At 62.1% G+C, this 19,031-nt stretch overlaps 1 protein-coding gene across 1 annotated transcript; it reads right to left on the bottom strand.

Annotated features, from left to right (window-relative positions):
• Positions 1-1,931: 1,931 nt before the first annotated feature.
• WDR18 (WD repeat domain 18) lies at positions 1,932-16,877 on the bottom strand. The gene is made up of 10 exons (XM_068156250.1): positions 16,659-16,877; positions 15,779-15,889; positions 11,954-12,087; positions 11,326-11,467; positions 10,517-10,660; positions 8,526-8,590; positions 8,282-8,406; positions 4,330-4,496; positions 3,091-3,159; positions 1,932-2,838 (listed from the first exon to the last, which is right to left on the bottom strand). The coding sequence occupies exons 1-10, from the start codon at positions 16,866-16,868 to the stop codon at positions 2,707-2,709; spliced, it is 1,299 nt and encodes a 432-aa protein (XP_068012351.1). The 5' UTR covers positions 16,869-16,877; the 3' UTR covers positions 1,932-2,706.
• Between the last annotated feature and the right edge of the window lie 2,154 nt (positions 16,878-19,031).

The raw sequence follows: 19,031 nt of genomic DNA, 5'->3' as shown, positions 1-19,031 counted from the left end.
CCGCTGTTTGGGGCAGGGGCAAGGCGGCAGCAGCTCCGCAGCTTTGCTCGGTAGAGAGGAGGGGGGCGCGGGGGGGTTCACTCTCCTCACTGGTACCGGGGAAGCTGAGATACAGCCCGGCCCGGTGGCTCCTCGGTACCGGGAGCACAAAGAGCAGCTGCCAGGGACTGAAAAGCTGCGAAATTGATCAGAACGTGAGAAAGGAGCCAAATCCCGGCTGGATCAAACGTATCGATCCCCGCAGGATTTAATGAGTCACAGCTAATGGATTCCCTGCGGAGATGGGCCCGGGGCGGGGGGGAACAGGGGTATCAGCAGAGAGAAGCCCCTGAAGCCAAGGCTCGGAGCGCTCCTGTCCCCCCCTTCCGAAGCTGGATCCCGACCCCGGGGGCCACCGAAAGCTCCTTCCTCTGGAGGGGAGCTGGGGAGGGGAGCAAAAGGCTCTTGGCGCCAGAGGAGGTGGTCGCAGGGGGGGGGGGGGGGGGTGTGTCCAGCCTCCCTCAGGCTCTGCCAGAGCACAGCCCCCCCAAGACAAATCCCCAGTGGGGGAATGGGGAGGGAGCGTGGCACAACTGTGAGAGCCCAGGTTTGGCAGGGCAGAGGCTGCTGCCGCCCCCCGGGGTGGGGAGGGCTGGGAGGGCTCCGACTGCGGGGGGAACACTGCAGACCTCCTCAAGCAGCCCCCAGCCCCCGCTGCAGCCATGGGAAACACCAGGGGGGAACTGGGAAGTGAGACGCAGGGAACTGGGGGGGCTCAAGGTATTAAAGTGCAGTTTGCCATCAGCTGTGCCTAATCCTGGTGCTTTACACGAGGGAGGAGAGCTGTGCAGGGCAGGGGCTGCAGGCCCTCAGGATCTCCATCCCAGGACGCTGAGGGGAGTCAGGGAAGTTTTCTCCCAGCCCAACTGAGACAGGGAAGGAGCCAGGAGGATCCAGCGGATCCCCATTCAGCATCATGGGGACAGTCTCCCTCCAGGCCCACAGGGACAAGAAGGGATCCAGGGAAGTCTCCCTCCAGGATCACAGGGACAGGAAAGGATCCAGGGGAGTCTCCCTCCAGCCTCACAGGGACAGGAAGGGATCCAGGGGAGTCTCCCTCCAGCCTCACAGGGACAGGAAGGGATCCAGGGGAGTCTCCCTCCAGCCTCACAGGGACAGGAGGGGATCCAGGGGAGTCTCCCTCCAGCCTCACAGGGACAGGAGGGGATCCAGGGGAGTCTCCCTCCAGTCCCATAAGAACAGGAAGGGATCCAGGGGAGTCTCCCTCCAGTCCCATAAGGACAGGAAGGGATCCAGAGGAATCTCCCTCCAGCCTCACAGGGACAGGAGGGGATCCAGGGGAGTCTCCCTCCAGCCTCACAGGGACAGGAGGGGATCCAGGGGAGTCTCCCTCCAGTCCCATAAGGACAGGAAGGGATCCAGAGGAATCTCCCTCCAGCCTCACAGGGACAGGAGGGGATCCAGGGGAGTCTCCCTCCAGCCTCACAGGGACAGGAGGGGATCCAGGGGAGTCTCCCTCCAGCCTCACAGGGACAGGAAGGGATCCAGGGGAGTCTCCCTCCCTCTCTGCAGGGTGCTGGACAGACTCAAAGGGGATCCCTGGGGACACAGAGGGACTGAGCAGGGTGGCTTAGTGGGGGGTGGGTTAGAGAAAACCCTCAGGCATCTTTTCACTATAAAAACCAAATCTTTATGTAAAAAATAAACCTAACCAAACCCCTCCCCAGCCCCCCACCCCCCTCCCCACCCCCTGCTGCCATGCTCCTGACAATACAAAAGGCCAAGTCCCCAGAACACCCTGTGAAAACAAAGTTGCTGGATCCAAATATATATAAATTGTCACCTCAGGAGACTGGCAATAGCACCTTGCTGCCCCCCCTCACCCCCACTGCCCCTCCCCAGAGTAGTCAGCCCCCTGCCCCAAACCCACCACCCCCCACTCCGAGCCCAGGGACCTCCGCCCAGCCCCCTGCCTCCTGGAATCAGGGCAGGCAGGGATGGACAGGGTGGGAGAAATCCCCTCCCTCTTCAGCCCTGGCACCCCAGGAACACCCCCACCACCCCAGCCCACCCCCACCTGCCCCCCAGGAGCTGCTCAGCCTCCACTGGCCCAAGAGCAGGACCAGCTCCCAGCAGGAGCCTGGCTGCAGGAGGTGAGGCAAGGCCGAGCGGCGCTCCCGGGGCTGGGAGGGGTGGAAGGAGGTCTCCAGAATCCAATCTCAGCCCAGCATTAAGAGCAACAAACCGAAAGGAAAACCAACCCCAAACCACCTTTCTGTCTGCACTGCAGGGCCAGGCAAAGAACAGAAACAAAGCCCAAAGAGGAGCAGGGGAAGGGATGGGGGAAAGGGTCCTGGACCCTCCTGGCTGCCGGCGCCGCCGCCCCGAGCCTGCCCTGCCGGCACCCAGCAGCCACTCGGGGTGCAAACTGTTCCCCTCCTGCCCCACCCGTGGCAGCCCTGGCCCCCCCAGGCTGCTCTCAGTCCCGTGGCCCTCAGGCTGCTCTCAGCCCTGCGGCCCCCAGGCCGCTCTCAGTCCCGTGGCGCCGGTGGGGGGACGCCGGGGCCACAGCCGCCGCAGCGAGCGCCGGTGCCCAGGAGAGCTGGGCGTGGGCACCCCGTGCCCGAGGGCAGCTGGAGCTTCCCCAGGAGCTGGGCAGGGAGAGGCAGAGGGGCTGTGAGGGCAGGGGGAGCCTCCTCCTCGCCCTCATTTGGCTGGTTTGGTGATGATGCGGGCCGAGAAGTCGAAGAGGTTCTTGTTGATCTTGCGCAGGGTGCTGACCTCCTCCTCCAGCTCGCTCACCTGGATGGTCAGATGCTCCTGGTCACCCACCAGGTTCTGCAGCCAGGAAAACACCACAGGAAGCAAACACAAGTCAGGGATGTGGGGCTGGGGAGGCTGTTTCTCTCCCCCCCACCCCCACCCCAGCAGCAGGGAATCCCAGAACTTCTCATCCCCTCTCCCTCCTCCAAGCACAGCTCCTCCTGCCTGCACCCCCAGCAAGCTCCAGGCCTCCTTCCTCCCCATCCCCAGCCTGCCTAGGGGTCAGCTGGGACAGAGAAGAATATGACCCCTGGGGCAGCCCCTCACCTTTTCCCTTGTTGAGTACATCTGGGAGTACATCTTCTCAGCCTTCTCCAGGTAGCTCTCCCCAGACTCCTGCAGGGACCAGACGAAAGGGATGGATTCAGAAGACTCAGGAACCTCTCTCCCAGCACCCCCTGAGCAGGGCTCCCCACCCAAAACCCAACCCCAGCCTGATGGGATGAAAAGCAGGCGCTGAGCAGACTCCAGCAGGCTCCATCCAGCCCTGCAGCAGCAGCAGAGCCTGGCTGGAGCTGCAGCACCTTTCCAAAGCAGAGGCTGTCACCTCCACGACACCAAAACCCATCCATCAGCCATGGCAGGTCTGTCACCTGCCAGGGGAGATGCTGACCGAGGAGGGAAGCTCTGGGGCCAGCAGCAGAGCAGGCAGGGAGGGGATGGACCAGCACACAGCAAGCCACCACCTCTGATGGTGCAGGATCCCCCCTGGCATCAGGGCTGAGGGACAGCAGTCAGTGGTAGGGGGACAAGAGCAGTGGGGACAGCAGTGCCAGCTCAGCCTGCAGCACAGGGCTGGAAGGACAAATGGCTGCAGCAGCCAGGCCAGGGAGGGGAGCAGGAGCAGGGTTCAGTGTGCCAGAGAAAGCTGCTTGGGGAGGGGGCAAAGATGCTGAGGGGGGAGGGGGTCCTGACAGGCAGGCTCGTGGGCAGGGCAGAGCTGCAGCGACCTCCAGAGCCACCCAGCACCAGTGGGGTGATTCCAAAGGGACACCCTGAGCCCCAGCTAGGACTCTGCTGCTCTTCCTCTTCCAGAGCTGACAGCAGCCCAGGGCCGAGCCCAGAGCTGAGCCCAGAGCCGAGCCCAGGGCAGAGCCTAGAGCTGAGCCCAGAGCCCAGCCCAGAGCCCAGCCCAGAGCCCAGAGCTGAGCCTAGAGCTGAGCCCAGAGCCGAGCCCAGGGCACAGCCCAGGACCGAGCCCAGGGCAGAGCCCAGAGCCGAGCCCAGGGCACAGCCCAGAGCAGAGCCCAGGACCGAGCCCAGGGCACAGCCCAGGACCGAGCCTAGAGCTGAGCCCAGGGCACAGCCCAGAGCTGAGCCCAGAGCAGAGCCCAGAGCCGAGCCCAGGGCACAGCCCAGGGCAGAACTTCTCTGCCTGCTCCCTGTCTGCTTGGCTCCCCCCCGGTAACTCCTTCACTGCCATCCTGCTGCTGCAGCTGGAGGGGACCCACTGCACCCTGCAGCACAGGCTGCCCCCCAACCCTGAGCCCCAGCTGGGGCCAGTACCTGCTGGTGGAGGCCGAGGCGCAGGGTCACCCCCTCGCCGCCCTGCTCCTCGCCGCCCTCGGTGCCGTGCAGGTGCCTGCTGAACTTGGGCAGGGGGATGCTGGGCTTCCCATCGGGGTTGAACATGTTGGCTGGGGCCAGCACGATGAAGGCATTTGTCACAGGGCCTGGCAGAGGAGGAAGGGACAGGTCAGAATGCTCCTGGCTCCAGCAAGGGCTTTTTCCCCACCCCCCCCCCCGCCCCTCCTGCCTGGCAGAGGGCACAGAGCTCCTCCTGCCTTCCCCCCCAGCAGCTGGGGGAGCAGCAGAGCCTTCCCCTTCCCCGTGCTTGGCAGTGGGGAGCAGCAAGGGGCAGGCAGCTGGGGGAGGAGTGGGGTGGCTGAGGAGTCCTCTGCAGAAGCAGCCAAGCCAGCAGCTGTCTCCTGCAATGATCTATCACACACTCTCCTTTGGCACAGCTAATGAGCACTTTAATTACTGCCTGCACCCACACAGGCTGCTGCTTTCTGTCAGCAGCCCCCTCCCACCTCCCTCCAGCCCTTCCCAATCTGTGTGGGCTCCTGCTGCCCCCCCAGGCTCTCCCTGTCAGACACAGAGACCCCTCCAGCCCTTCCCAACCCATGTGGACTCCTCCTGCTGCCCCTCACAGACACCTCCCAACCCCTCCCTGTCAGACACAGGGACCCTCACCCCAGCCCAGCACCCCTCAGGCCTGTGTGTGAGCACCACCAGCCAATCCCTGACCATCCATCTTGCCCTGGCAGCACTTGACAGCACAGAGGGAAAGGTTAAAGGGATCCAGATGCACCTGAGGCTGCTGCAGCACCCAGCCAGCATCCCCCAAAGGGTGCAGGATGAGGGAGGGAACCTGGCAGGGGGGGCACCCCGAGGGACCTGGAGCTACCTGAGGCTTTCAGAGGAGGAGGATGAAAGCAGCTCAGATGCAGGCAAGGGCTCCCCCACCACCACCTCCCCCCTCAGCCAGAGCAGAGCCTGCTCTGAAGCTTGGCCATCCTGGGATCCAAGGGCTGGATCCCAGCAGAGGCTCCACCAAATGCTCAGCCTAGAAGCTGCTCTGCCTGCAGGGAGCCCAGGCTGGCCCTGGAGCTGCCCTCTGCCCACAGCCTGCAGTCACCAAGCCCCTGCTTCACTTCTGCTCCCTCCCTCAAGACAAGATGCCTGCTGCTGCCTATGAATCCATTAGTGAGATTAACACTGCTGGGTCCCCAGCAGCAGTTTGAAAGGGAGAGGAGAGGGAGAGGAGGGAAAAAGCAACCTCAGGAAGCAGCCTACAGATGCCCAAACCTGGTCACCAGCCAGGCACAGCCCCCCCCAGCCCCAGCCCAGCCCAGGGCCATGTCCAAGCCCGTGGTGGGTGACACCCTGCAGTGTGAGCAGAGGGACTGGGGCTTCACCTGGGCAGAATACAGAACCCAGCTCCCCAGCCTGGCAGCTGCTGGCAGGAGGGCCCTGCTGGAGCAGCCTGCAGTGGCCTTGCCCCAGGGGGTGGTCTGTGCCACTCAGTGTCTGCAGAGGAGGATGGAGCTTGCCTGGCAGGGTCAGAACTGGAGGGCTGCCAAGAGAACTGGGGAGCACTGGCACCCAGCCTCATCCCAGAGGGCTCCTGGGTCCCCTTGCAGAGGTGCCAGCCACAGTGGGTGAGGAGCAGCAGCCCTGCCTTGCCCAGCACTGGCAGCTGCCTGCCTCAGAGCAGCAGCAGCCCAGTTTCTGCCTGCCCATGCCCTGCCCACCCCCACCAAGGACAAGCCAACCTTGCTGGGAAAGGCTCTGCCTGCCCTGCCCTGCAGCCAGGCTCCTCTGGAGCCCTCAGCCACCCTCCAGCCCCTCTGCTCTATTTGCAGCACCCCAGAGGGGGAAGCAGGGGCAGTGGCTGCTGCCTTGCCCTCAGCTGCCTGCTCTGGCCCCTGAGCAGAGGGCCCTGGGCCCAGAGGCTGCTGTCATGTCACCATGGCAGAAAAGCCTTTGTCATCTCTGCCCTGGGCAAGGGCTCAGGATGGTGCTGGAGGGCTGGCAGCAGGGAACAGACCTTGCTCAGGGCTCACATCACTGCTTGGGGAGGAGAGGAGAGAGGCCAAGGGGAGAGGGGGACCTGCTGGAAAGCAGCACTGCAGGGAACTCCTGGCCCCAGTGAGGTGAAGGCTGCTGAAGAGAGGCAGCAGTGGGGCAGGAGCTGCAGAGCTGGGGATGCAGGGAGGCTGCAAGGGGGCTGCAAGGGGGCTGCAAGGGGGCTGCAAGGGGGCTGCAAGGGGGCTGCAAGGGGGCTGCAAGGGGGCTGCAAGGGGGCTGCAAGGGGGCTGCAAGGGGGCTGCAAGGGGGCTGCAAGGGGGCTGCAAGGGGGCTGCAAGGGGGCTGCAAGGGGGCTGCAAGGAGGCTGCAAGGAGCCTGTGCTCTGGGCTACCTCTCCCTGCTGGTAGCCTCCCCTGGGCAGTTTCTCCTCACCCACCCCACAGCTCCCACCCTCCACATGGGCAGGGGCAGGGTGGTACTGGTGCCAGGGCAGCCAAATCCCTGCCTGCAGGGCCCAGCAAGCCAGGGGAGGCTGCAGCAGAGCACCCACACCTCATGCTCCTGGCCCCCCAACACAGCAGCAGGGTCAGCCCAGTGCTGCTCCTCATGGGAAGGGCTTCTGTCCATCTGTCCATCCCTGCAGCTTCCAGGAGGGTTGTGATGCCAGGCTGGCAGAGGAAGCTTGGCCCCCACTGCCTTGGATGACTCAGCCCAGGGTTTGTCTGCTTTCCCCCTCCCACTGCCAGTGGAGCAAGGCTGGCTGGGCACTGCAGTAGGTCCTCATTAGCAACAGTCCTTGGCAGCCACAGCAGGAAAGGGGCTGCAGCAGGCTGGCTCTCAGCCACTGCCCTGAGCAGCAGCTCAGCAACCCCTGTCCAGCATCACAGAGGAAGAGGCTCTGACCTTCAGCCCTAAACACCTTCTGGGAGGGTTTGGGGAGAGCAGAGCTGCCAAGCCCACTGGTAAGAGACTGGAGACCACCACAGGCAGCCAGAAATCCAAGCAGCAGCAGCAGCAGCTCAAAGAGCAGCAGGAGGGGGAAGCCATCCCCTCCCTGATGGGAGCCTGGCAGGGTTGGTTTGCATGATTTCTGGGAGCCATCAGCCTGAAAGCACAAACACTGCTGAGCTCAGACTCATTTCAGGCCCAATCAGCTGCTGGGTGCTCCTTGTCTGGCAGCCTCCTCTCCAGACACCTCCTCCCCAGGCCTTGGGGGTGCAGGTGGTGCAACTGCTCCCTCTGGAAAACAAGGAGGAAGTTCCTGGATGTCCTCAGTGAGAGGGTGAAACCTGTGACTCAGCCCCTGCCAGCACACAGAGGCTTTGCTAACAGACAGGGGCCAAGATCAAACCACTGCTCCAGACACCTGAGGTGGCCCCAATGCCTCTGCCCTGCCCAGAGGGCTGCAGCACCTCTGCTGTGAGGACAGGCTGGGAGAGCTGGGGCTGCTCAGCCTGGAGGAGGGAAGGCTCCAGGGAGACCTTAGGGCTACACAGCAGGGTCTGAAGGGGACCTCCAGGCAGGCTGGGGAGGGACTGTGCAGGAGGGGCTGCAGGCTGGGGGGCAGTGGTGTGGAAGTGGAGCAGGGCAGGGTCAGGTTGGAAGCTCTGCCCAGCGAGGCTGGGGAGACACTGGCACAGGTCACCCAGGGAGGTGGCTGAGGCTCCATCCCTGGAGACATCCAAGATGAAACTTGATGTGTCCCTGAGCAGCCTGCCCTAGCTGGGAGCTGTCCCTGCAGCCTGCAGGGGGGGGCAGGGCTTGGCCAGGCTGCCCTCGGAGCCTCCCTCCCAGCCTGCTGCCCGCTGGGAGGCAAGCAGCGGAGAAACCCCCCCAGAGCCGAGGGCAGGGGCAGGGGGGCAGAGGCAGAGAGCCTTTGGCAGCTGAGGAGGAGGGGGGGAGGCAGGGCAGGGCCAAGCCTTACCTTTGTGATTCATTGTCTTGAGGCACTGCTTGCTCTGGATGTCCCACAGCCGCACGGTCTCGTCGTGCGAGCCCGAGAGCAGCAGGCTGCCGTCCGTGGACACCGACAGGCAGGTCACCTGGTTCCTGCAACGGGGGAGAGGCTCTCTCTTAAACTCAGGGTGACCCCAGGGCTGCCCAGCAGCTGCTGAGGGGGCAGACAGGGCAGGGTCAGCACGGCTGGGCAGGTGTGGCTGCTCCTTCACCTGTGTCCTTTGAAGACCTTCCCCTGCTCCCGCTCCGGCTGGAAGGTCCGGTCCCGCTGCACGGGCTGAGGGAGGGAGGGAGAGAGCATTGAGCAAGACTGAGGCCAGCAGGTCATCTGTGTCTGGAGGGGGCAGGGAGGACACAGGGGAACCAGCAGGTTCACTCCTGAGTCTGGAGGGGGCAGAGAGGACACAGAGGAACCAGCAGGTTCACTCCTGAGTCTGGAGGGGGCAGAGAGGACACAGAGGAACCAGCAGGTTCACTCCTGAGTCTGGAGGGGGCAGAGGAGGCACAGAGGAACCAGCAGGTTCACTCCTGAGACTGGAGGGGGCAGGAGAAACCTGGGAACCCAGCAGGTTCATCCCTGAGTCTGGAGGGGGCAGAGGAGGCACAGAGCAGCCCAACACCTCTGGCTCTGCATGGGGCAGAGGAGGCACAGAGGAGCCCAGCACCTCTGGCTCTGCATGGGGCAGAGGAGGCACAGAGGAGCCCAGCACCTCTGGCTCTGCATGGGGCAGAGGAGGCAGAGGGGAGCCCAGCACCTCTGGCTCTGCATGGGGCAGAGGAGGCAGAGGGGAGCCCAGCACCTCTGGCTCTGCATGGGGCACAGGAGGCACAGGGGAGCCCAGCACCTCTGGCTCTGCATGGGGCAGAGGAGGCACAGAGCAGCCCAGCACCTCTGGCTCTGCATGGGGCAGAGGAGGCACAGGGGAGCCCAGCACCTCTGGCTCTGCATGGGACACAGGAGGCACAGGGGAGCCCAGCACCTCTGGCTCTGCATGGGACACAGGAGGCACAGGGGAGCCCAGCACCTCTGGCTCTGCATGGGACACAGGAGGCACAGGGGAGCCCAGCACCTCTGGCTCTGCATGGGGCAGAGGAGGCACAGAGCAGCCCAGCACCTCTGGCTCTGCATGGGGCACAGGAGGCACAGAGCAGCCCAGCACCTCTGGCTCTGCATGGGGCAGAGGAGGCAGAGGGGAGCCCAGCACCTCTGGCTCTGCATGGGGCAGAGGAGGCAGAGGGGAGCCCAGCACCTCTGGCTCTGCATGGGGCACAGGAGGCACAGGGGAGCCCAGCACCTCTGGCTCTGCATGGGACAAAGGAGGCAGAGGGGAGCCCAGCACCTCTGGCTCTGCATGGGACACAGGAGGCACAGGGGAGCCCAGCACCTCTGGCTCTGCATGGGGCAGAGGAGGCACAGAGCAGCCCAGCACCTCTGGCTCTGCATGGGGCACAGGAGGCACAGAGCAGCCCAGCACCTCTGGCTCTGCATGGGGCAGAGGAGGCAGAGGGGAGCCCAGCACCTCTGGCTCTGCATGGGGCAGAGGAGGCAGAGGGGAGCCCAGCACCTCTGGCTCTGCATGGGGCACAGGAGGCACAGGGGAGCCCAGCACCTCTGGCTCTGCATGGGACACAGGAGGCACAGGGGAGCCCAGCACCTCTGGCTCTGCATGGGACACAGGAGGCACAGGGGAGCCCAGCACCTCTGGCTCTGCATGGGACACAGGAGGCACAGGGGAGCCCAGCACCTCTGGCTCTGCATGGGACACAGGAGGCACAGGGGAGCCCAGCACCTCTGGCTCTGCATGGGGCAGAGGAGGCACAGAGCAGCCCAGCACCTCTGGCTCTGCATGGGGCAGAGGAGGCAGAGGGGAGCCCAGCACCTCTGGCTCTGCATGGGGCAGAGGAGGCAGAGGGGAGCCCAGCACCTCTGGCTCTGCATGGGACACAGGAGGCAGAGGGGAGCCCAGCACCTCTGGCTCTGCATGGGGCAGAGGAGGCAGAGGGGAGCCCAGCACCTCTGGCTCTGCATGGGGCAGAGGAGGCAGAGGGGAGCCCAGCACCTCTGGCTCTGCATGGGGCACAGGAGGCAGAGGGGAGCCCAGGCCCTGCCATGCCCCGGCAGGACACGCTGGTCCCGGCAGGGAGGGGCAGTGGCTCAGGTTGCCACATCAGGAGCAGCACTGAGCAGATCTGCAGTGCTCACCCAGGCACAGAGGTCAACCTGGAAGATGGAGCCATCCATGCCACCACAGAACATGTGATACTCAGAGAGGTCAAGAGTCACAGCCATGATCCCCACGTCGAAGAGGACGGAGAGCAGGAGCTCCCCCGAGGAGATTTCCCAGAGCTGCAGGCAGAGGAGGCAGCAGAATGAATCACAGCATCACCCAGGTCGAGTCCAAGCTTGCACCCAACACCTCCCTGACCACCAGAGTGTGTCCCCAGGTGCCACAGCTACTTGTTCAGTGAACACCCAGGGGCTGCAGCGTTAATGGCAGGGCTGGAAGAAGGCCTGCCCGGGCTGGGGGCATCCCTGGCACCTCCTCCTTTGCCACAGGCAGGGGAGCCAAGTCTCAGGAGGAGCTGCAGCAGAACTCAGGATCAGCCTCTCTGTCACCATAAGACCACAAGTTTCCCAGGCAGCTCCAGGGTGGCCCTCACCTCCCTCCCAGGCCCATCCTGGCCCCCAGGGCAGGAGGAGAAGGCTGCAGGCTGCTCCCTGCCCCTTGAGACAGCAGCACCGGAGCTGACCCCAACACTCCCAGGAGCAGAGGGACTGCAAAGCAGGCAGAGAGAGGCCCAGCCCCAGGGCAGGTGCAGGGAAACTGCTGCTGTTTGGAGCTGAAGGAGCCCATTAGGGCTGGCAGCTCTGACTCATCAGAGAGACAGCCAAGAAATTCAGCTGCTGCAACCCTGCTGGGCAGCTCTGCTGCAGCCCAGCAGAGACTCTGCTGGAGCCCTGCAGGCCCCACCTGTCCCCCAGCTCGCTGGAGGCACAGAGCTGAGCCTTACCTTTGCTGTCTGGTCGAGGGAAGCTGTGGCAGCTCGTGCCAAGGGCCCCCCAAAGCCACAGCAGAGGTCTGTGATGGGGAGGCTGTGCCGGGACCAGACGTGGCGAGGGTCAGGGATCTGGGAGGGCTCTGCCTGCAGCACGCTGTGGGGAGAGCAGAGATGGGGCTGGCACAGCCAGAGGTGGCTGGGAGGAGAGCTGCCCAAGGCTCTGCCTCCTCCAGGCTGCCTCTCCTGCCTGCAAGGAGCAGGCAGGACACAGGAGGGAGCGAAGGATGAAGGCCACTGCTGAGCTTCCCATCCCAGAGGGGAGAGAGAGCTCAGCTGCCATCAGCAGGGAAAGGGCAGGATCCAGCCTGGGTCACACAGGGAGAAGAGGTCAGAGCCATATGCCACAGGCTTGGGCAACTTGGGTGAGGCACCAGGAAAAGCCTCTCTGGCCAGCAGCAGCGAAGGGCTGCCCCAGGAGGCTCTCAGCAGGCTTTACCAGCAGCTTAGACTTGGGCTTAGCCAGAGCTGATTCCACCCCCAGGAAGTGGAGGCTGATCTCTTCTGCTAATATTCCTCACCCAGATGCTTCCTGGCCCCAGCAGGAAGGGGTCAGGACCCCCTTCTGTGGGCCACTGTTTACCTGTAGAGGTTCCACACCAGGGCCAGGCAGTCCTTAGCCCCCGAGAGGAAGTGGCTGCTGTCGTCAGTGAAGCAGAGGCAGGTGAGGTCCTGGTAGTGCCGGTTCAGGATGGCCAGGAGGTTCCCATTGGAGACCTGAGGCAAAGGAAAGGGCAAGGGCATTAAGAGAGGAGCACTGGGGTGAAAGCTGGCAGGTTGTGCCAGCCCTGAGAGGCCACTGGTGCCTCTCTGATGGCAGCCAACAGGCTGCAGGTGCGAGCAGGGCAGGCAGAGCTGCTTGTGCCTGAAGGGAAACCCTGGGTCCCACAGCTGCTGGGGGTGGAAGAGACAGGATCACAGCATCACAGCCTCACAGCATCACTAAGGTTGGAGGAGACCTCAAGGATCATCCAGTCCAACCTATCAACACAGACCTCCTGACTAGACCATGGCTCCAAGTGCCACATCCAATCCCCTCTTGAACCCCTCCAGGGATGGGGACTCCACCACCTCCCTGGGCAGCACATTCCAGTGGCTAACAACTTGGTGAAGAACTTCCTCCTCACCTCGAGTCTAAACCTCCCCTGGCACAGCTCAAGACTGTGTCCTCTTGTTCTGGAGCTGCTTGCCTGGGAGAAGAGACCAACCCCCACCTGGCTACAACCTCCCTTCAGGTAGTTGTAGAGAGCAATGAGGTCTCCCCTGAGCCTCCTCTTCTCCAGGCTAAGCAACCCCAGCTCCCTCAGCCTCTCCTCACAGGGCTGTGCTCAATGCCTCTCCCCAGCCTTGTTGCCCTTCTCTGGACACCACCAAGTCTCTCAATGTCCTTCTTAAACTGAGGGGCCCAGAACTGGACACAGCACTCAAGGTGTGGCCTAACCAGTGCTGAGTACAGGGGCACAATGACTTCCCTGCTCCTGCTGGCCACACTGCTCCTGCTGCAGGCCAGGATGCCCTTGGCCTTCTTGGCTACCTGGGCACACTGCTGGCTCATATTCAGGCAGCTGTCAATCAGCACCCCCAGGTCCCTCTCTGGCAGCTCTCAGCCACTCTGCCCCCAGCCTGTAGCCCTGCCTGGGACTGCCATAGCCAAAGTGCAGCCCCTGGCACTGGGACTTGTTGAATGCCATCCCAGACCCCTGAGCCCATCCAGGGCAGCCCCTCACCCACAGCTCACAATCCCACCACTGCCACTGATCCACATGCACACAGCTTTTAAACCCCTCCAGGGATGGTGGCTCCACCACCTCCCTGGGCAGCCTCTCCCAGTGCCTGGGGGAAGCTTTCTTCCTAACGCAGCAAATCTTTCCTCAACCCAGCAGAAGGGAGCCTGAAGAGGTTCTCCTGCCCACAAGAACCCTGGAAGCCAGTGATGCCAGTGCCATTCCTCCAGCCCAGACACAGATCTCCTCTTCACTGTGAGGGTTCAGATGGTTTCTCCCCATCTCCCAGGAGACAGCAGTGGGGAGGTCACAAAGCTGCAGGGAGGCTCCGTGGCCCCTCCGAGGCTTTGCTGCACTCCAGCACAGCTGCAGCACCTGGGGCCAAAGGAGGCTTTAAGGTGGACAAGCAGCTGCCTAAACTCAGAGCTTTCCTTCCTGAAAGGCAACAGTGGGAGGAGGGAGGCAGAGAGGGAGGGAGACAGAGAGGGGGCAGAGAGGGAGGGAGGCAGAGAGGGAGGGAGGCAGGCAGGGAGGGAGGCAGGCAGGGAGGGAGGCAGGCAGGGAGGGAGGGAGGGAGGGAGGCAGGCAGGGAGGGAGGCAGGCAGGGAGGGAGGCAGGCAGGGAGGGAGGCAGGCAGGGAGGGAGGGAGGCAGGGAGGGAGGGAGGCAGAGAGGGAGGGAGGCAGAGAGGGAGGAAGGCAGGGAGGGAGGCAGGCAGGGAGGGAGGCAGGCAGGGAGGCAGGGAGGCAGGGAGGCAGGGAGGCAGGGAGGCAGGGAGGCAGGGAGGCAGGGAGGCAGGGAGGCAGGGAGGGAGCCCTGTGCAGGAGAACAGAATCAACTCTTTGTATCCCACCTAAACACAAACCCAAACTGCAGAGCAAGAGGCTGCAGCACAGGCACAGAGCTCAGCCTTCTGAGCCCATTTAGCATCAGAGAATTGTTTGGCTTGGAAAATACCTCCAAGATCATCCAGCCCAACCTTCAACCCAACCCCTCCAAGGCCACCAAACCAGGGCCCCACGTGCCAAGGCCACAGGGTTCTGCAACCCCTCCAGGCATGGGGACTCCACCACCTCCCTGGGCAGCCTGTGCCAAGCCCTGACCACTCTGCCAGCACAGAAATTGCTCCTTATCACCAACCTAAGCCTCCCCTGGCACAACTCCAGGCCATTTCCTCTCCTTCTATCAGCTGAGCCTAGGGAGCAGAGCCCAACCCCCACCTGACTGCAGCCTCCTCTCAGGGAGCTGCAGAGAGCAGGGAGGTCTCCCTCAGCCTCCTCCACACCAAACACCCCCAGCTCCCTCAGCTGCTCCTCCCCAGCCCTGCTCTCCAGACCCTTCCCCAGCTTGGTTGCCCTTCTCTGGACCTGCTCCAGCCTCTCAATGTCCTTCTTGGAGTGAGGGAGCCAAAACTGAACCCAATATTCAGGGTGCTGCCTCAGCAGTGCTCAGCACAATCACAGCCCTCCTGGCCACACCACTGCTGATCCAGGCCAGGATGCTGTTGGCCTCCTTGGCCACCTGAGCCCACAGCCAGCCCTGTTATGTTTTCCTTGCAGCCTCATCTGGACATGCTGGAAGGTGTCCAGGGAAGGGCCATGAGGAGGAGCAGAGGGCTGGAGCTCAGAGAACAGACTGAGGGAGTTGGGGCTGTTGTGTCTGGAGAGGAGAAGGCTCTGAGGAGACCTAACTGTGGCCTTCCAGGATCTGCAGGGGGCTCCAAGAAAGCTGGGGAGGGACTTTTGGGGGTGTCAGGGAGGGATAGGACTGGGGGGGATGGAGCAAAGCTAGAAATGGGGAGATTCAGATTGGATGTGAGGAAGAAGTTGTTGCCCATGAGGGTGGTGAGAGCCTGGCACAGGCTGCCCAGGGAGGTGGTGGAAGCCTCCTGCCTGGAGGTGTTTGCAGCCAGGCTGGAGGTGGCTGTGAGCAACCTGCTGTGGTGTGAGGTGTCCCTGCCCATGGCAGGGGGCTTGGAGCTGGCTGAGCCTTGAGCTCCCTTCCAAGCCTGACAATTCCATGCCTCTCCCAAGTGCCCATTCCCCTGGCAGGAGGGCAGAGCTGTCACCTGCTCCAGGGCTGGGTGTGGGGAGGCTGGAAAGGGTTCTGCAGGTGAGGCAGAGCAGGGAGCAGCTCAGAGCCTCAGGAGCAGAGAGCTCCCACTTGCTGCAGCCCCAGCCCAGCCTCCCTCCTGAGGGCTTTCCTTCCACCAGGCACATTTGAAGAAGATAACTCTGATGAATTAAGACAGAGCCACCCACACAACACAGCTGAGAAACTCCCCCAGGATGGAGAGCATTCCAGGTTAGCTATCACTGTGCTCCAATCCCAGGGTTCAGAACCAGCCTGTTCCCTTTTTGCCTGGTCAAAGTGCTCAGAAGCCAGCAAAGCCCTCAGGAGAAAGACACCACTGACTGAAGAAGAGGATGGTGAGCAGAGCATGGTGCTCTCTGCAGACACAACTCAGGCATTTGGCTAAAACATGGAAGGAACACTGGGTCTTGTCTTTCTCCTCTGAGGAAGCAACTCCTGAGCCCTGAGGCATCTGGGGCAGGTTGGAAAGAGCCTTCACCCCCTGTGGAGACCAGACCACGTGGATTTACCAGCAGCTGAGGGGACAGGGGCACTTGCTAGCTGTCCAGGGTGTGACTCTCTGCCTCCCCACACAGCTGGCAGCCTCCTCACCTCCCACAGGTAGATGCTCTCAGCAACCCCAGCCAAGATGTAGAGCCCGTTGGGGGAAGCTGTCAGGCAGGTCACTGGCCCAGGGCAAATGATCTTCTGCTGCAGCTGGTCCTGAGGGCAGAGAGAACACAGTGGCTGTTCAGGGGGGGCTGGAGAATGGGGAGCAGAGAGAAACAAGGCCCCAGTGCAGGTGGGCTTGGCCCCATCAGGGAAGACACAGCTGCAGCTGCCTGTGTTTGAGCTGTGTCCTCCACCCACGGCAGCAGCACCACCATGGTTCAGTCAATGCCAGAGAGGAAGATGATGGAGGAGCATGGCTGGGGCCATCTGGGCCTGGATGGGAGCTCCAAGCTGATCCCTCCCTGCAGAAACACCTTCATGAGGGTTCCTGTGGGGCTGGCCAGGATCCACAGCAGAGGAGCTGGGCCATACAGGAACCCAGGGGAAGGTGCAAGGAGGTCTTCCCATGGAGCAGGGGCTCAGGGCATCACTGAGGGGGGTTCTGTGGAGAGAGGGATGTCAGGGATCCACCTGTAGTGATGAGAGTCGGTACAGGGGGGGCTAAGAGTCTGACCACAGTGGAGGCTCTCCATGGAGAGAGGGGGACAAGAGGTGGTCTGACCATGGGGGGGGGTCTCCAGGGAAAGAGGCCACGGGGGCTCTGCTCGCGGGGTGGGTCCCTGCGGAGAGAGAGGCCACACGGGGGTCTGACCGTAGGGTCCGGGGGTCTCCGGGAGCAGAAAGGCCTTCCCCACAGAGACGAGCGGCCTCCCAGCAGAGAGCCCTCGGCTCATCCCCACAGGACCGGGGCGTCCTTCCACGGGGCCTGGGGCCTCCCTCCAGAACCGAGGCCCGCCGGGCCCGCCCGCCGCGCCGGTACCTTCCTCTGCAGCTCCCAGACGTTGATGTAGCTCTTGCCGAGCTGGGCCCCCAGCAGGTGCTCGCCGCCCAGCAGCGCCAGCCCGCGGGGCCCGCTGTTGCCGCCGCGGTAACCGGGCAGGGCGGAGCCCGTGTGCAGCTCCCAGACCGAGCAGTTGCAGAGCGGCCCGGCGGCGTCCGACACCAGCGCCACCTCCATGGGCGCCGCCATCTTCGCGGTCCGCCAGGGCCAGAGAGAGCGCAGCGGCCGCCTAGAGCGCCGCCCTCCCGCCGCCTGCAGCTCCGCCCACGCCGCCCTCCGCCCGCCGCCCGGCCAATCACCAGCGGCGCTGCCCCCGGCCGCGCGGCTGCGCGGGGCGAGAGCTGCCCGCACGCGACAGGAAGCTCAGCAGGCTTCGCCGCGGCCCGGCCCGGGATGGGAGACCGCGAGCGGCTCCTGGGCGTACTGCGGCTCCGTGGGGACCCAGTGGGGACCCTGTAGACACCCTGTAGACCCCGAGCACCCCTTGATCACCCCGTATCTTTGTGGGGACCGCACAGCACCTATGGGCACTCCATAGGGACTCCACGAACACCTCACAGCCCTAGAGGGACCCCATAGACACCTCAGTCCTGTGGGGACCGCATAGGCACCTCAGCCCTGCGGGGACCCCGTGGGGACCCCATAGACACCTCAGCCCTGTGGAGACCCCGTGGGGACCCCATAGGCACCTCGGCCCTGTGAGGACCCCATGGGGACCCCATAGACATCCTACAGCCCTATGGACACCCATAGGACACATGAACATCTTACAGCCCTGTAGGTCTCCCCTGAGCCTCCTCTCCTCCAGGCTAAGCAACCCCAGCTCCCTCAGCCTCTCCTCCCAGCCCTGTGCTCCAGACCCCTCCCCAGCTTTGTTGCCCTTCTCTGGACACCTTCCAGCATCTCAACCTCTTCCCTAACCTGAGGAGCCCAGAATCGGACACAGGACTCAAGCTGTGGCCTCAGCAGTGCCGAGCACAGGGCAGGATGAGCTCCCTGCTCCTGCTGGCCACACTGTTCCTGATCGCCCTTGGCCCTCTTGGCCCCCTGGGCACACTGCAGGCTCATGTTCACCCTACTACCACCCACTCCCCCCAGGTCCCTCTCTGCCTGGCCGCCCTCAGCCACTCTCCCCCCACAGCCTGTAGCCCTGCCTGGGGTCGCTGCGGCCAACGCGCAGCACCTGGCGCTTGGCTGTGTTCAATCTCATGCTGGAGGAGGGCCGCCCCCACCCACCACCAAGAGCCTCTTGGGCACCTCCCCCTACCCTCCCCACCCCACCCCCGGGCCCAAGAAATTCTGAGCCCGGATTCTCCTATTTTTTTTTAATTTCTTTTTATGAACGATTTTTATTACTTTTTGTTTGTTTTTTTTCTTCTTTTAATATTTCATCAACTTTACAGGGTTACAATTGTCTTAAATATTCTGAAGCTTAAATACAATCTGTATAATAATGTTATAAAATGTAAACTTTTTTTCAGTGTTTGGTTTTTTTTTTTTTTTGCTTTTTCTTCGTTTTTTTTCCTCTTTATTTTTTTTTTTTTTGCTTTTTCTTCGTTTTTTTTCCTCTTTATTTTTTTCCTCTTTATTTTTTTTCCTCTTTATTATTTTTTTTCTTCTTTATTATTTAATCATCGAAACGACAACAAAAAAACCAAACACCCCCCACACCCCCAAAAAAAAAAAGGTTTTAGGTGTTTTTTTGTTTTCTGTATTTTTTTCTTCTGTTCAAGACCTGAATTGCTTGCAAAACCCCCCCAAAAAAAAAAGCAACTTGAAATATTTCACCTGGGGGGCCTGGCTGAGCCCAAGGCCTCCACTCTCAGAGGTAGAATGTGGTTTTTAGTTTTTTCTTTTTAAAGTCTTTTTATTCTTTTTTTATGCTTTTTTTTTTGCTTTTTTTTTCTCCTTCTTTCTCCTTTTTTTTTTTTTTCATTTTTTAATAGTTCTTTTCTTTTCTTTTTACCTGAGTTAAGTTCTGCAGCTGCAGCCACCCCCATTCCTTTGGTTGGTTGGTTGGTTGGTTTTCCCCGGTTCCAAATCCCTCCCCAGCCTCCCCCCACCCTCAAGAAAAACCAAAGCAAACAAAACATCTTTAGGTTTGGGGGGGTTGGGGTTGGGTTTGGGTTTGGGTTTGGGTTTTGGTTGGGGTTGGGTTTGGGTTTTGGGTTGAGGTTTGCTTTGGGTTTTGGTTTTGGTTTGGGTTTGGGTTGGGTTTGGGTTGGGTTTTGGGATGGGTTTTGGGTTGGGGTTTGGGTTGGGTTTGGGTTGGGGTTGGGGTTGGGTTTGGGTTTTGGGTTTGGTTGGGGTTCGGTTTGGGTTTCGATTTGGTTTGGGTTTTGGTTTGAGTTT

This window comes from Melanerpes formicivorus, unplaced genomic scaffold (genome assembly GCF_026170545.1).
Source record: "Melanerpes formicivorus ecotype bairdi unplaced genomic scaffold, bMelFor1.0.p_v2 SCAF_34, whole genome shotgun sequence".
Classification (NCBI taxonomy): Eukaryota; Metazoa; Chordata; class Aves; order Piciformes; family Picidae; genus Melanerpes; species Melanerpes formicivorus.
Note: the sequence above shows the minus strand (reverse complement) of the source record. Positions and strands in the feature narration are given on the sequence as shown.

Excerpts from the sequence above, each read along its gene's own strand:
- WDR18 (XM_068156250.1), bottom strand. The coding sequence starts at position 16,868 with ATGGCGGCGCCCATGGAGGTGGCGCTGGTGTCGGACGCCGCCGGGCCG. Across the intron at positions 8,591-10,516 it reads AGGTTGACCTCTGTGCCTGG|CCCGTGCAGCGGGACCGGAC; the intron begins GTGAGCACTGCA and ends TCCCTCCCTCAG. Across the intron at positions 4,497-8,281 it reads CAAGACAATGAATCACAAAG|GCCCTGTGACAAATGCCTTC; the intron begins GTAAGGCTTGGC and ends CTCCTCTGCCAG.